This window comes from Botryllus schlosseri, chromosome 9 (genome assembly GCF_051294905.1).
Source record: "Botryllus schlosseri isolate E-star chromosome 9, Bs_hap1, whole genome shotgun sequence".
NCBI classification, from domain to species: domain Eukaryota; kingdom Metazoa; phylum Chordata; class Ascidiacea; order Stolidobranchia; family Styelidae; genus Botryllus; species Botryllus schlosseri.
Genome location: NC_137244.1, coordinates 14,000,296 through 14,017,198, shown reverse-complemented (window position 1 = coordinate 14,017,198; position 16,903 = coordinate 14,000,296). Strand labels below are relative to the sequence as shown.

The 16,903-nt window shown below is 43.2% G+C and overlaps 1 protein-coding gene across 1 annotated transcript; it reads left to right on the top strand.

Annotated features, from left to right (window-relative positions):
- The first annotated feature begins 10,597 nt into the window (after positions 1 to 10,597).
- On the top strand, positions 10,598 to 11,794 carry LOC145446774 (glyceraldehyde-3-phosphate dehydrogenase-like). Its single transcript, XM_080325142.1, has one exon. It carries the CDS (start codon positions 10,657 to 10,659, stop codon positions 11,656 to 11,658), a length of 1,002 nt encoding a protein of 333 aa, XP_080181268.1. The 5' UTR covers positions 10,598 to 10,656; the 3' UTR covers positions 11,659 to 11,794.
- Positions 11,795 to 16,903: the final 5,109 nt, after the last annotated feature.

The following is a 16,903-nucleotide window of genomic DNA, read 5'->3' as shown; positions in this document are numbered from 1 at the left end:
CGTTGGGTTGATTGAATCTGTAGGAGTGTCAGTTCAGTATGGGGGTTGGGGACTGTTAGCTCCGGCAACTTCCGTTCCGGGACACACGAAGATATATAAAGTAGGCTACATGTGACTCCGCAAAGTGCGCTCCCAAAATGATTGACGACCATAAAACCGACCCATGTATTCCGAAGCCTTCGATATAGATTTTCGGGTGCTTAAATGGCTGGCACCTAATGATCCTGTCCCTGCAATCAGACCCCTCCAACATAAACGCAACTGGCACAGGAAAATATCACCACCTCCCGTTAAAAATTGCTAATTTGAAATTGAACGAGTCTGATCAAAGGAGTTTTTTTAATTTGGTCTGGTATGTATCAGCGATTTCAATCTTTAAAGTAGCGTCAATCTCTACCAGAGGTTACGCCCAAACCGTGCTTCAACGGAGTAATAAGAATGGACACCACTTGCTCATATAGACGTACCAATATTATTGATCAAATTCTTTCATTTTTTCAAAAAACATTTATGCTCCGCGCGACTAGGGCCGAAATTCACACTGATTGTTCATCACTTTATGTCAGCGATTTGGGCTCGTCCGTGCAACGACCGCCTAATACAAGCTATAGTTGGCAACTGGAAGCTTCCATAGAGTATGTGTGTGTGTGCGTCTAAGAATCGTATGTATAAAGGGTAGTGATGAAATTGCCTATGGCAAGATGTACGGTTCTGCGAGATGTTCCCACGGGAGATATCCCCTGAAGTCATAACCCCCCCTAAACAAAATACAAATAAATTGTTTTTCTGGCTACGACCTTGCGTGTGCTCGATCTCTTGAGTGGTGACAGCATTCTACGCAAGTCATCAAGTAACAGCAATAAATGACAACTGTCTCGTCCGGCGTCCACCCTCTATAGAACAGGGGCGGCGAACCCATGGCCCGCGAGAAGGTTTTGAGAGGCCCGCGGGTTCATTCTCGAAATTACTAATATTATCAACAAATAAATCACCAAAACCGAATAACCAAAATTTGATTAGCCTGACCGCGAAATTTGGGATTTTGCCGACTAAAATATCAGTTCCGAGTTCCGACGCATTGGCGTAGCCATGGGCCAGCCCCATTTTCGCAGATCGTGGTATATGATTATATAATGTACAATATTTCGCGCGGCTAGGTCGGGGATCGACACCAAGTCTTCATGTCATAATTGTTATTGATTTTGATGCGTATAATATAAGTATTGTTTTCAACGTTACCTATTATCCGGTACGCTCCTATCGGAAGACTAAAAAAGCTCATCACCATTCAAGTGGCCCACGCAATGGTTCGTAAGTCTCATGTGGCCCTTTGGCCACCCTGCTCTAGAAACTCTAAATAGTCTTGCCGTGTGGTATGAACATATTGCTCAAGATGTATAATTAATTGCCCGCTGAATGTTTGATGACACCACTTCTATCAGCCCTGCCGGTAAATCTGATAATGAAAACGTATTTGCAATATGCAAATACCAATATAATGAACCAATTTCATTCATTAACGATGAAAAATTTTCGCGCTTCGCGCGAAAGTGTTGTCGTCCTGGTTTTCCACAATCATCATTTGATCACATCCGTCTGTGAGTGGAATATATATAACGACCGCCCCAGATGCTGTGTTAATCATCCAATAAGCGCCCAAGTCCATCGATTTTACCTATTTTTTCCTTATCTTTAAGGGGGGGGGTCATTTACTTCATCGAATTTTTCGCCCCCCCCAAATATTTTTTCTGGCTACGCCCTTGGTGGAGGACCATGATGTCTGAATACTCCGGGCTTTTGCGCCTAAAGGGGAGCAGTGACGATTCTCTGGGTGACAGTAAGCAGGCACTCTTAGAGAATTTAGCCACTAGGAGAGCACTGGACACCGATTCCATATACAGGTTTAATACCACATGGCTTTTCATATTGTCATCCCATATTTAGGTTACAACAAGCATAGATGTCGTTGGTTGACCGGGGTGAAGTTAGCCCTCAATGGTTTTGCCTGATCCCTGATATATCAGGTGAGCAGCGATGATTCTCCAAGTTGAAGTAATTTAATAAAAAATAATAATAAAATAAAATAGTGTGAGCACAGGACACCGATTAGATACAGGCAACAAACGGCACTGAGTAATTCCCTGTCAACATGCAAATATTTTTTAAATCCGTCTCCACACCCTCTCAGATTTTTCTCTAAATTTATATACAACTAAAGTATCTAGTTCTGAGAACAACGAAATTTATTTCGGACAATTTCGTTGAACGGCTCTCGAGTTATTGCAGTTTGAAAAATGATGATTTTGTGATTACTCAACCATGAAATTTGGCAACACAAAACCTGTGTATGATTGTAACTGATATAGCTCAGAGGTTACGTAGAGTAAAGGTTTGAATGCTATTTAGCAATAATTGTTGGTACATGTTCTTCACTTGCCACAAATTTCCCCGCTCCACAGTATTGGGTCAAGGCTCAAAACGCGATTTCAAAATTGGCATATGTTAAAATCGGTGATGCATAACGGTATTTTTCAACTCATCTGGTGCAATTCTATTTAAACCAAACTTCACAAGCAAGGTGTCATTTGAAAGCTGTTTCCAACTAGAATGCACGAAACTTAGTTTTATTATTGATATTTGACAGCAACATGGTTAAAAATATAATATGGTGCATAATGCAAAATAGGTCATTTTTTATTCATTTTAATTATATTAATTCGGTGATTATCTGATTTTGACATTATTCTACTCCTTATATGATAATGTGTTTCAGCAGATAATTATTGCCATGCTCAGAGAGTACTTTTATTTATTGCATGTGCATTATGCTTGCAAGGGTGCTTCTGGGTTTACCGACTATCAGTAATTCGAGTCAACATCCAAGTAATATTTCAATTCGTCTTCACACCCTCTCAGATTTCTCTGCAATATCATGTACAACTAAAGTACCCAATTCTGAGTAGAATAGAATTTAATTAATAAAACTTTATTGATCTGTTCTTGAGCAATCGCAGTATGAAGAATGAGGATTTCGTGCTTACTCAACCATGAAATTTGCGTATAATTATAACTGCTAAAATCATACTTATACAGGCAGCAGGTAGTAATGCTGGTAAGCAATGATTGGTGGTACATGTTCTTACTCACTAGGAATTCCCCTCCGCAGTACAGAACCAAGGTTCAAATCTTGATTTGAAAATTGACATACCAGTATGTTAAAATCAGTGATGCGTGACGATATTTCTGAACTCTCTGGCACAACTCTATCTAACTCAAAATTCATAAGTAAGGTGTCATATGATAGCTGTTACCAATTAGAATCCATCAGAATTGGTTATGAATTGAATATAAGACAGGAACACGGTTAAAAATATACTTTGACACTTTATGCAGAACAGGTCATGCACTATTTAGAGCGCATCTTTTCAATGAAGTCTTAGACAAGTGGCAGTCAAATATCACATGCAATACCAATTCAGCAACGTTCTACTCTTTCCAAGCTTCCATTTGACACATTCCTTGAAAAAATCGGTTTAAATAGAATTACGTTAGGCAGAGTTGCATATTTGTTACGCATGGCTGATTTTGAAAACATGATGACTTTGAATTGACATTTGACCCCTAACCCCCATTAGTAAAGTTAAAAATTTAGGTCTATCACAATAAGCATATACCAAAATATCTTACTACAGAAATTTAAGTCTGCCAGGCAGCAATTTGATCACTATAATGTTAATTACAATTAGACACAGGTTCCAAGCGGTATAGCGTCACGGCCGAGTGAGCACAAAATGTCATTTTTCAAATTGCCATAACTCTGTAACGAATTGTCCGATTTTCTTGAAACAAAGTTTGTTATGCACCAAATTTAATGCCTGATCGATGTGAAAATTTTCAATTTGATCTGAAATGGTGTGGAGACGGGCGTTTGCATGTTGAGAGGGAATTACTCCACTTCTTCGTTATTCCTCACACATATAAAAAATGATCCCCGTGACACCAATAAATGTTTCCTATGAACATGTGAAAATTTTTAAACGTCAAAATAAATTGTTTTTCGCGTCAGGGAGGGGTAGACGGATATTTGGGATGGGGGATATTAGGGTGGGTTAGGATATCCTAAGATAAGGGTTTGGGATATTAGGGTGGGTTAGGGTCAAGTTTGGGGTTAGGATATCCTAAGATTAGGGTTGGGGTGAGGAATAAAATACTCCCAACCCTAATTTTGGGATACCCTGACCCCAAATTTAACCCTAATCTTGGGATATTCTACCCCAATCTTGACCCTAACCCACCCTAATATCCCCCAACCCTAATCTTAGGATATCCTAACCAACCCTAACAACCCCTTCCACAACCCTGATCTTAGGATATCCTAACCCACGCTAATACCCCCTTTCCCAACCCTAATATCTGCTACCCCGACACTAATATTCCCTCAGCCCTAATCCCAACGCGAAAACAATATATTTTGACGTTTTAAATTTTTTTACATGTTCATGGGAAACATTTATTGGTTTCATGGTGATCACTTCTGGATGTGTGGGGAATAACGAAGAAGTGCCCAACAAACTACTTCTACTTCATCTGAGTCGCCTAACTCAACTCAAGTAGGTTTTGCCTATACTTGCTTGCCAGACTGGAATTGGTGGTTGTTTTCAACAACATGTTGTGCGTGACAGACGGATTTCTCGCGTGATTGGAAAGTTTCATCCGCGTGACGGAAATATTTTTCGCTCTAATTCGATACTGAATTACTTATTAAACGACAAAATGTTCTAAAATAGACCTGGTATACGCCGCACTAGGGTTACGCCGTATATTCGCTGTTGCGCAAATGCCACGCTTGTTTGCGTTCATTGTAAAGCGCAAGGGCCTTATTCTGGATCTGGACTCTGGTATCGCTTTGTGACGTCAGCATAATTCATTAATCGGCGTGATCAGATATAAATGCTCGCGTGACGTTGCGCGTGCCGTTGCCACCGATTCCACTCTGGCTTGCTTGCACTAGGCACTTATATAGTCTATACTTACTTGGGGTCCAGTGTAGAATACGGCCACTTCGAGAAAGTGATCCCCATGACCATCACCGATCAATGTTTCACATGAACATGTCAAAACTCATAGTGCTTCACATGAACACGTCAAAATAAATTGTTTTCTAATTTGCCTGTGGAGAGATGGATATTAGGGTTGGCGGATGGGGGACATTAGGGTGAGGGGTATATTAGGGTTGGGTGAGGGAGGGGTATATTAGGGTTGGGAAAGGGAATAGGGTTGCCGGAGGTGGGATATTAGGGTTGCCGGAGGTGGGATATTAGGGTTGGCGGAGGGGGGATATTAGGGTTGGTGGAGGTGGGATATTAGGGTTGCCGGAGGTGGGATATTAGGGTTGGCGGAGGTGGGATATTGCGGTTGCCGGAGGTGGGATATTAGGGTTAGGGGTATGTTAGGGTTGGGGGTATATTAGGGTTGCCGGAGGGGGGGATATTAGGGTTAGGGGTATGTTAGGTTTGGGGGTATATTAGGGTTGGTGGAGGGAGGGATATTAGGGTTGGGGGAGGCGGGATATTAGTGTTGGGGTTAGGCCATCCCAAGATTAAGGTTGGGGTGATGGATATATATCCCCCAACCCTAATATTCCCTCCCCGGCACTTCTTCGATGGCAGTCAGAGATCGAAGTGTTCACCATGATCGCCAATGAATGTTTTCCATGAACACGAACAACAATTTATTAACATCAAAATATATTGTTTTTGCGTTTGGAGAGGGTTAGGGTCAAAGTTGGGTTTAGGGTATCCCAAGATTAGGGTGGGGGAGGGGGATATTAGGGTAGGAGGTGGGTTAAGGTCAAAGTTGGGGTTAGGGGAGATATTAGGGTTGCGGGGGGGTATTAGGGTTGTGAGAGGTGGGATATTAGGGTGGGGGAGGGGGATATTAGGGTAGGAGGTGGGTTAGGGGAGATATTAGGGTTGCGGGGGGGGGGGGGGTATAAGGGTTATAAGAGGTGGGATATTAGGGTTGGGGTTAGGGGGGATATTAGGGTGGCACTTCTTCGTTATGCCCCACACATCCAGAAGTGATCACCATGAAACTAATAAATGATTCCCGTGAACATGTGAAAATTTATAAACATCAAAATAAATTGTTTTTCGTGTTGGGATTAGGGCTAGGGGAATATTAGGGTCGTGGGAAGGGGTTATAAGGGTGGGTTAGGGTCAAGGTTGGGATATCCTACGATTAGGGTTGGGGAAGGGGTTATTAGGGTGGGTTAGGATATCCTAAGATTAGGGTTGCGGGACGCGGGTGCTATGGTAGGTTAGGGTCAAGGTTGAGGTAGGATATCCCAAGATTAGGGTTAAATTTGGGGTCAGGGTATCCCAAGATTAGGGTTGGGAATATTGTCATCTTAACCCCTGCAACCCTTATCTTAGGATATCCTAACCCCATCTTTGACCCTAACCCACCCTTATATCCCAGATCCCTAATATCCCCAACCCTTATCTTAGGATATCCTAACCTAACCCTAATATCCCCAACCCTAATCCTAGGATATCCTAACCTAACCCACCCTAATATTCCCCCGGCCCCCATCCCTAATATCTACCGACCCTAATCTTAGTACATCCTAACCCCAACCCACGCTAATATCTCCCTCCCCCATCCCTAATATCCCCGACCCTAATCTTAGGATATCTTAACCCTAACCTTCCCTACCCTAATATCCCTCTCCTCCATCCCTAATATCCCCCAACCCTAATCTTGGGATACCTAACCCACTTCCAATCTCCCTTCCCCCCACCCTAATATCCGTCTCTTTTCGATCTCTGACTGCCATCAAAGAAGTGCCCCCTCCCCTAACCCTAATATCCCTCCCTCCACCAACCCTAATATCCCCCCTCCGGCAACCCTAATATACCCCCAACCCTAACATACCCCTAACCCTAATATCCCACCTCCGGCAACCCTAATATCCCACATCCACCAACCCTAATATCCCCCCTCCCCCAACCCTAATATCCCACCTCCGGCAACCCTAATATCCCACCTCCACCAACCCTAATATCCCACCTCCGGCAACCCTAATATCCCACCTCCGCCAACCCTAATATCCCACCTCCGGCAACCCTAATATTCCCAGCATCCCTGCTCCCCCAACCCTAATACCCCCTCCGACAACCCTAATATCCGTCACGCCACAGGCAAAAAAAAAAAATTCATTTTGACGTGTTCATGGGAAGCATCTGTTGGTGTAATGTGAAACAATGATCGGTGATGGTCATGGGGATCACTGGCCGTATTCTACACTTGACCCCTTACTTGAGTGGTTGTTTTTCAGACCACTTTTACTTCGTACTTAATAGTAAGTACCATGATTGGCTTCTCGCCTACCGAGACATGCCCCTTCGTTTCCATCGCTGTCATGTTCCGCTATTTAGGGCGGAGATAATAAAGTTGGATTAGCAATAGAGTCGATTATCGCGTTCGTCAGGATTTATCAACCCAGGATTAAGGAAACCGGTTGATCGTAGGGCATCAAGTTAGTGGTAATCTCATGATTTAACAAACCGGAACAAACTATATATTACTAGTTACCTAAAAAAACTGCGTACACTGCGCACAAATACGCACGCCTACGCACAAATATTTCCGATAATGACTGTCTTCTAGGTAACTAAACAATCAACGAATTATGTACCTGCCATTGCAGAGTGATATCAATATTCTATAATCCGTTTATTAACTGTACCGTGCGAATTGGACACGACTTTCATTTCGTGATGATGATAATTCTAGCCATTGCAGTGGGAGTATCGTTATCACCAGGCTGCTGTTTCATTAAATAAATTGACAACTGACAGCCTGTAACGCGTATTCGTATTATGGTGCAACAGATAACGCCCCTTGATTGAAAACTCGGGACACCTCCACGAACCATCGCGCGTAACCTTTTCCAATTTTATGCGTCGCGATTAGCATAATTTAATCACACGATTAGCATTCTTCCGGATCAACTAACTTTATTATCTTCGCCTAAAATGCGTCCCGATTAGCAGTTTTTAATCACATGATTAGCATTCTCCCGGATAAGCTAACTTTATTATCTCCGCCCTTAATAATGAATAAACATAAATGAACTGATTGCCAAATTTCATACCTAATCCATGATATCTCGAGGCCATACAGCGACAATGTTGCAAAAGATACTCACAATTACCTGAATATGCCTATTGCTTTTGCGAGTTTTGCGGGTTTTACAGTGTCCCAAACCGCACCACATCCGGAAATAAGATTACGATTACAGTATTCAATGCAGCTAAAGTAACTGTTGACCTATCAAACATTTTACTGATGACTACCTGACAAACCTACTGATGGTTAGACGGCGAGATCGTTTTCCACAACAATGAAGTGTTATAGCGAAACGCACCTCAACCTCAATGTACGAATCAACAATCCCGACACATGCTCGTCGATCGATAATCCTGGTGAATTTGTTTGTCAACAAAGTCGACGGGGAGTTGGCAACCGACGGCGAGCACGTGCCCGACGGGGGCTGCAATATTCGGCGATTCTAATATTTTTATCCGCCCAAGACACACAACGTACAATGCGATACACAAGATGGAATGCCATCTAATGAAGAGTTAGGAGAAGGTTGAAATCATTGCGCATTATCTCTCAATCCAACATCTACCTATTTCCTCTCTAATCAGAATTCCTATCTTCCCATTGCATCGCAATATTATGATGCTTTTGGAAGCATCAAATTAATAATAAACTGATGATGATGATGATATTTCCGATTCTTTCTTTTGGCGTATTTTATTGCTCTTTCGTTCGCCTTTCACCTGGTCTGGGCTGATTGTGCTCAGTGGTCTGGGCGCAGAAAGATCGGATCATTATTCGCTTGATGTCGCTAGAAATTTCCAAATCCCATGAGCATTGAGCTTGGATGGAGCAAGTTGATGGAGCAAGGATTTGAAGACTCTTGAATATTCTAATTCCAATCCGCGTAAATATTGAATTAGAAATTCCTTGTTCAAATTCTGCGTCTCAAAAATCGAAATCGAAATCCAACCGACCACAAGCATAGTCGTTTGCAGCACCGTGGCGCTGTAAACGCCTATGCCACAAGAGTCTCCAAATTTAAAGACTGGTAAAATGGGTGAAATCTCCTACAAAATAGCAGTAATAGATTTGTTGCAATTTCACAAGACAGGGTTGACCTTACTGTCCCCAGCACCGAATTGGCGTCATCGGCAAAATGACATCAACCAAAACATGCGAATGTCACGCGCTCAGGTCGTGCTCGAGAGAAATGGAATCGGGTGAATGAATACACTGTCGCAATCAATATATTATATAGCAATTGATTCTCAAGGTCCCTTCTACTCCACCGCATCCGTTTGACATCGGTGGAGGGTCGAACGTCGAACCTAATGTGACAAATGATTGCAGCATGGTGGCATCGACTACGTCGATCGAGAGAATGTGCTTTGCGTGATAGTCACCAAACGACTTTCCATCGGGAACGTGTTAGAGGTCACGTACTCAATCACTTGCACTAGCCTTAAATACGGCACTGAAATGCTGCTCAGCGGGAGTGATGTATCAGACGGTGGTTAGTTAGGGTGAATCGAATGCACAGTCATAATTCTGGTCATCGTTATGTGTGGCAGTGAAATAGTTACGGACTGTCAGGCGAGACACCGCGTTTATATCTATCATGCATCTCGAAACTGGTTTATTTCGTGAGCTCAGCATAGTTGCATGATTGATTGTAATTGAACGAGATGAGGGTGTACCTCACTTCGTGCTGGTTCACAAATGCCATAACAAATTGTAGGCTGTAGGACGAATACTGGTTTGTGCGTTTTGCAAATATTGAGATGAGAGTCACAGATTTAGCAGCTCTTGTTATAGTTATAGCATACGGTACTGTGGTAATAATGATTTTGCACTTTCAGCATTTGTAGCCGTTGATAAGTGCATCCAATGTGAGATTATTTTCAACAAGTTATATAGGGTTGGTCCTATCATGACTATATACCGTACCCCACTGAAATTCGGGATGCATTAGGAATAATAATAGTAATCGTTGGGTTTATTTTTCATCTGAACAAGTCGCACACAATGTATACAATGCGATAAGAGACAATGCGATGTAATGAACAGATAATATTTAAGGAATCACATATACTCAAATACGGAAACTATTAATATAAATGAACCAAGCGAGGGACTTAAATAACATTTTAGGCATTTCCCTACTAGGGCTTAAAGTCGATCATTGCAGTATTTAGTTGTTTCTCATCATTACCTGCATGACAGTCAGGCAGATATAATACAAAATTAACTGTTTCAATAACTTCATTTCAAATATACTTGATGTCCCAAAATTTTCCTATGATTTCTAATCCCTACACAAGTCCTTGTAAGACCTTTGGAATCCAATCCTGAAATTTAGGCAGGTCATGTGAATTTTTGAGCATTTGAATGAAAAAAATTGAATTGAGCAGCAGATGAGGAGAGTTTAAATTGAACTTAGTAACGGTAATGGTATAGCAGTGTGTTTTCAGTCTAATATTTTCTCAAATGGTGATGTAGAGTTTTGCATTTTCAGCAAATCTAACACTTGTAGCACATAGCAAAATGGTGAAAATTGGTATCAATGGATTCGGTCGAATTGGACGCCTGGTGACAAGAGCCGCCATGGAAAACTGTGATGTCCAAGTAGTCGCGATCAATGACCCGTTCATTGATCTTGAATACATGGTCTACATGTTCAAATATGATTCCACACACGGCCCCTTCAAAGGTGACGTCAAGATGGAGGGTGGCAAGCTCATCATCAACGGGCAGTCGATCAGCGTTTTCGCAGAACGTGACCCATCCCAAATACCGTGGGGAGCCAACGGGGCTGAGTACGTTGTTGAATCTACCGGGGTCTTCACAACTCTCGAAAAAGCAGGAAACCACTTGAAAGGAGGCGCAAAGAAAGTTGTGATCTCTGCCCCATCTGCCGATGCTCCGATGTTTGTTATGGGAGTGAATGAAGATAAGTACGACCCTGCTTCAATGCATATTGTTAGTAACGCCTCTTGCACCACCAATTGCCTGGCGCCTGTAGCGAAAGTCATCAATGACACGTTTGGCATTGAAGAGGGCCTAATGACGACAGTACACTCATACACAGCTACACAAAAGACCGTGGATGGCCCCAGTGGCAAGTCCTGGCGTGATGGGCGTGGTGCCGCGCAAAACATTATCCCTGCATCAACCGGCGCTGCGAAGGCCGTAGGCAAAGTGATCCCGGAACTCAACGGCAAATTGACAGGGATGGCGTTCCGTGTGCCAACTCCCAATGTCTCCGTAGTAGATTTGACCTGCCGTTTGAAGAAAGGTGCGTCCTATGATACCATCAAGAAGGCTGTAAAAGACGCTTCGGAAGGAAAGCTCAAGGGCTATCTGGGATACACTGAAGATAAAGTGGTCTCGACCGACTTCAATGGAGACAAGCGTAGCAGTATCTTCGATGCAGGAGCCGGTATTGCTCTTAACGACAACTTCGTCAAGCTGGTGTCTTGGTACGACAACGAATTTGGATACAGCAACCGTGTGGTGGATCTTATTGCATATATGTCGAAAAAGTAGTTCTGAATTAATACTGATGGTATCATCTGCTCGGTCAAACCCATCAAGTGCTAGATGTTTGGGAACGTGTATCAAATTACGTACGCAGTCATTGCTATTAGAATTCGCGGGGTAATAAAGTTCTTTGCATGTTGAATGTTAGTGTTGTAACTGTTGTTGATTGAGTAAGCCAGTTAATATGCAGATACCAGATCAGTAAGACGGCAACGACTCGACCAATAAACCTGCGAAATAACTCATGATTAGCATTCGATTCCGTGGACTCCAGCAATAGGACTAAAAAACAAGCTGGTTGAAGCCGAGCGAGATAGTGTAATGGTGATGCGTCCGGCTTCTCGACCGGCCGGGTCATACCAAAGACTCGAAAATTGGTATCCGGAGTTATCCTGCTAGGCGCTCAGCAATCACGGATAGCATGAAGGAGAAAAAAAACGGGGGCGCAGACTAGATGACCTCGCGGCCGTATCGCAACTCCGTCGTCAAAGCATCTCGATGGTGCAAAAACAACAACAATCATTGGGTCAGAATTTTCATCTGAACTAAGTTACACACAATGTACAATGCGATGTAATGAACAGATAGGCAGGCGAAAAAGAATATCATCTCTCACTCTCTGTAACAGCAAGCTGAAACGTGGATGCAGTCTTAAATGTCGGGAACACAGGCACTGCAAATATCAGTATGCAGTATCAAACCTCATTTTATCATTGCGTCCAAAACGTAGCGCTTCTAACCTATTTAGCACTCGCATCCCTTGGACTTGAACTTTGCTACCGGCGTGTGCTGCAGGCTATTCGGCGTCGTCATTTCCTCCCGCCGCCCCAGGACACCAACAGAGGTTAGGCTTCGGCCAACATGCGACCGCACGAAGTTTGCTGCTAAGGATATCGGATGCGATAAAACCTTGGGCCAAAGTGACCGCCACATAGGTATTGACCGAAATCTCAGATATTGATGTCCAGATACCGCAATGGTCAACGTCTAGTCCTCTGTTGTCGCGATCTGATCCGAAGTACAAATTCGACCCGCATAGGACAATAAGCGGACAATACAAATTTGGAATCGCAGCGTTCTGGTACGTGCGAGCGATGTCAATAAAATGATGCTGATTAATATCTTCTTAGTAGATATAATATTCAATAGAAGTCATGAAATAACAACATGCCTGAACAAAGTAATTATAATAACACTGGGCCCATGCACCCGATGTTACCCCACGAGAAACTCGTGAATGATCATAATCATTTATTAAAATTTTTGACAAATCAATACACCACGAGATTGCGATATTACGAAAAGATAGGAGGGTGCCGAAACGACGTGGAGTGGGCTAGTCTTTTAATCAGACACGCACATTGGCCTACAGCACGTAAATAACAGGCATTGGAATTATAGGATAGCATACAAGGAAGCGACAAAAATGAAAGTTGCATGTCTTGGTAGGCGAGGTTGATGTTAGATTGTGGTCCGGTAATCTTGCGGGCTGACTAGTATTGACTCGGTTGAGACTGCTTGTATTTCGATTGGAATGTGGACATGCTCGACGACTGTAAACCGAAGAAAAACGCGGGTCTGCTGGAGGACTACGTTGGGTTTATCAACAGACATTAGATCATAATGTCGTCATTATTCGCCATTGTCGATGGATTTCGCTGTTATTGTAACGACAGAGTCTTGAGAGCAATGGTGGCTTTTGGGGTGGGCGGTCGACCTGGACTCCCTGGTCGAAGGCCCCCCTCTTTGATCAATCATCAAATCTTTGCATTTGTTAGAAAAGTCTCAAATCCCGAAAATCGTCAAGTCTCTGCATGTGGTGGCCAACCCGCGGCCCGCGAGAAGATTTTGAGCGGCCAGCGAGGTAATTTTCGAAATTATAGTTATATTATCAAAAAAATAATATAATCCCCGGGTAATTTATTGTTAACTTGCATGGCCAACCAAAAATTTGATTAGCTTGACCTTGAAATTTGGGATGTTGGTGCATGGCTAAACTATCAGTTCAGTAACTATCAGTACCGAGCGAGATAGTGTAATGGTTATGCGTCCGGCTTCTCGATCGGTAGGTCGTGGGTTCGATCCCCGGCAGCTGTCATACCAAAGGCTCGAAAATTGGTATCCGAAACTATCCTGCTAGGCGCTCAGCAATCACGGATAGCATGGAGGAGAAAAAAAAAACGGGGGCGCAGACTAGATGACCTCAGGGCCGTATCCAGCACCGTAACTGCCGCACCCCAAACCCCCCAATTGGGGGGGGGCGAGCTCGAAGGGGGCCCAAAATTATTTTGTGAATTAGCATAAATCATAGAGTATTTTTCGAAAATTTAGGCAATTTTTTCAAAATCTTTTCGCGCAGCGCGCGAATTCAAGTAGCCATTTATCTATTTTATTGGGTATTGGGCCATTTTCCGCGCCACGACCCACAAGACATACAATCAAGTTTTAAGCCATATAACATGCAACTCCAAGAAGTGTGTCAGAACGATCGGCAGCGAGAAAAGCTTGGCCGAAAAGGTCTATGCCCTTATGCAGACCGAAGACTTCGTTATATAGGCTATACAAATTACATATAGGTTTAATTGTCCATAGGCGCCTAAATGACTGGCGCCGAATGTTCCTGTCTTTGCAATCTGAACCTCACAAGACAAATACCATCCCGCTGGGAAACATTATATTCCAGTGAAGAAATACCACTTTGAAATCGTGTGCGTCTCTTAGTTTAGAAGCCTACGTTTGGGCGATTCTATATTTTTTGATATAGCAGACTGGAAGTCACGAAATAACATCATGTAACGAAGTCATATCAACGGGTCCGCCCGCCCGAAGATGTTTAATCATTATTTACGGGCCCTCCCGTTTTCAAGACACTTCACTCAGCTCTACCGGTAAATCTAATTACGTGAGTAGAGAGGACAATAAATTGATAGCATAATATATATGCAATCGCCGATCTGATTGACCGATTTTATCATAAATTATCGGAAATTTTCGCGCTTCGCGCTGGCTCACAATACAGTACAAATAATTTCGTGACAAACGCGAACAACTTGATGGAGGGGGGGTCGTTTTATCACCCCATGAGAGCCCAAGACCCACGTTTTTGGGGGCCTGACGAGGTGCTGTTTCGTTCCTGCCAACGGGTATACGCCCGAAGATGTTAATTATTATTGAGTGGTCCTACCTTTTCAAACACACCTCACTCAGCTCTACCGGCAAATCTGATTACGTGAGCAGAGAGAAGATAAAAATTGATAACAATATATGCAATTCTTGATCATACTGCCCGATGAAATCATGAATTCTGGAAATTTTTCGCGCTTCGCGCGCTTCGCCGACAAAAGCTGATTCACTAAACAAACTCCCAATGAATATGATGAATAGCGGTAAACAGTGTATCGCCGGAGGGGGGTCTGGGGGCGAAGCCCCCCAGAAGTTCGGTTAATAAACCTATGGGGGGCCCAAGACCAAAGTTTTTTTGGGGGGCTGACGAAGTGCTGTTACGGCCCTGGCCGTATCGCAACTCCGTCGTCAAAGCATCTCGATGGTGCAGGCGAAAAAAAAAGAATCATATCTCAGGCGCATTAGCGTAGCCAGGGGCCAGTCACATTTTCGTAGATTACCATAGAGTAGAATATTTCGGGGCAGATTTATTTGACTTGCGAAATTTTCTTAGAATTTCACGCTATGTATTGTCATTCATTTTCTTGATTTTAGTATTGGTACGCTCTCCAGAGTTGAGTCTAACTATTCGCAATCATGAGAGAACGTGTCGTCCAGCATGCGACTTCGTGTGTGCACTCGTAGAAAGATCGTCGGCGATGAAACCTTGGCATAAAATGATAGACGCATGTTTGCCGTCATGATGTGTCCAAGCGCCAAATAGTCCTGTCCTTGTCAAATCTGCCCAGTTGTATACAGAGACTACTCGGAATGCAAGAAACAATATTAGTGACCCAATTCATTCATTATCTTTGAGAAATTTTCGCGCTTCGCGCGGCTATGACACTAATACGCGCTGACTTTTCATGACATATTTGTTATCGATTTTGATGCGTAGTAAGACAAGTCTTGTTTCACCATTACTTAATCCGGTTCGCTCCTATCGGACGAATAATAAAATGTCATCAACATCCAAGTGGCCCCCGCAATGGTTCGTAAGTCTACATGCGGCCCTTTAACCGAAAAGGTTGGCCACCCCTGCGGTAGAGGATACATAGTTTTGATGTAGTCTATCCTTGCAATCATGCAATACCTAATCCAGCGCCTGGCTGAAACCTTGACGTGGTGTACTGGCTCATTACTGTCAGCCGATAGCTTTCCAGATAAGTGTGGGTCTATTTAGCCTGCAGCAGCTGTATCGCAATTCTATATGATTTCACGCTACATGCCAGAGGCTACATCTTCAATGTGAAGGCATGAGCAATTACAAGCTTTGTGAAAAAATTTGACATTTTTTGACCTAACGCTACAATTTTGACTTTTTTTTGACATGGCAAAAAAAATCGCTCTTGTAATAAGTATTGACACCGCGCACCAGTTGTTTCACTGCGTCGAGAGGAAAACAACATATTTTTATGCGATTTGCAATGTTAACCGAGCAAAATGCATAACATATGAGCTGTTGGATATTCAATATCAAATGCTTATATGACTGTAGTTGATGACTTTCAGGCTCCAGTTTCACAACTATCATATATACAATTATACATTTGATTGAAATATTGGAGCAGGGTTTTCCTGGGTTTATTTGGCGTCCATGCACATCTGCTTTTTTTCCGAAATATCCCAGTGGCATCACCTCTTATCACCTTGCGGTGGCCCAAGATTAGCGCTTGGGGAGAGTCTGACAGAATGCCCTTCGTTCCTGCTCGTCCTCCTGTCTACAATGACCGACGGCCGACAGGAGTAAATAACATGTGAATAGTATATTCATATCTGAATGAACCCGAACATTTTCGGCTGACGCTTGTCTGCAACTATAGCATAGATCCCGCGATGTGGTAGTAATGCAAGTCCCAGTTTCTCTACTAGTTGTTGGCGATTAGGTAGGCTACCCCTAACCAATGTTCCCTCTAATTTGTGACGAGTCTGCGCACACTCACCAACTCACTGCGCAGACCCTTGGAAAACAGTGCATAACGACAAAAAAAAGGTAATCACTTCGGATTTTTTGAGCGCAACTTAGATTTTCTGTGCGCAGATACCGTGTTAGCACTGCGCATTTGCGTACGTGCGCAGCTTAGAGGGA

Coding starts and splice junctions, on each gene's coding strand:
- LOC145446774 (XM_080325142.1), top strand. CDS start 10,657: ATGGTGAAAATTGGTATCAATGGATTCGGTCGAATTGGACGCCTGGTG.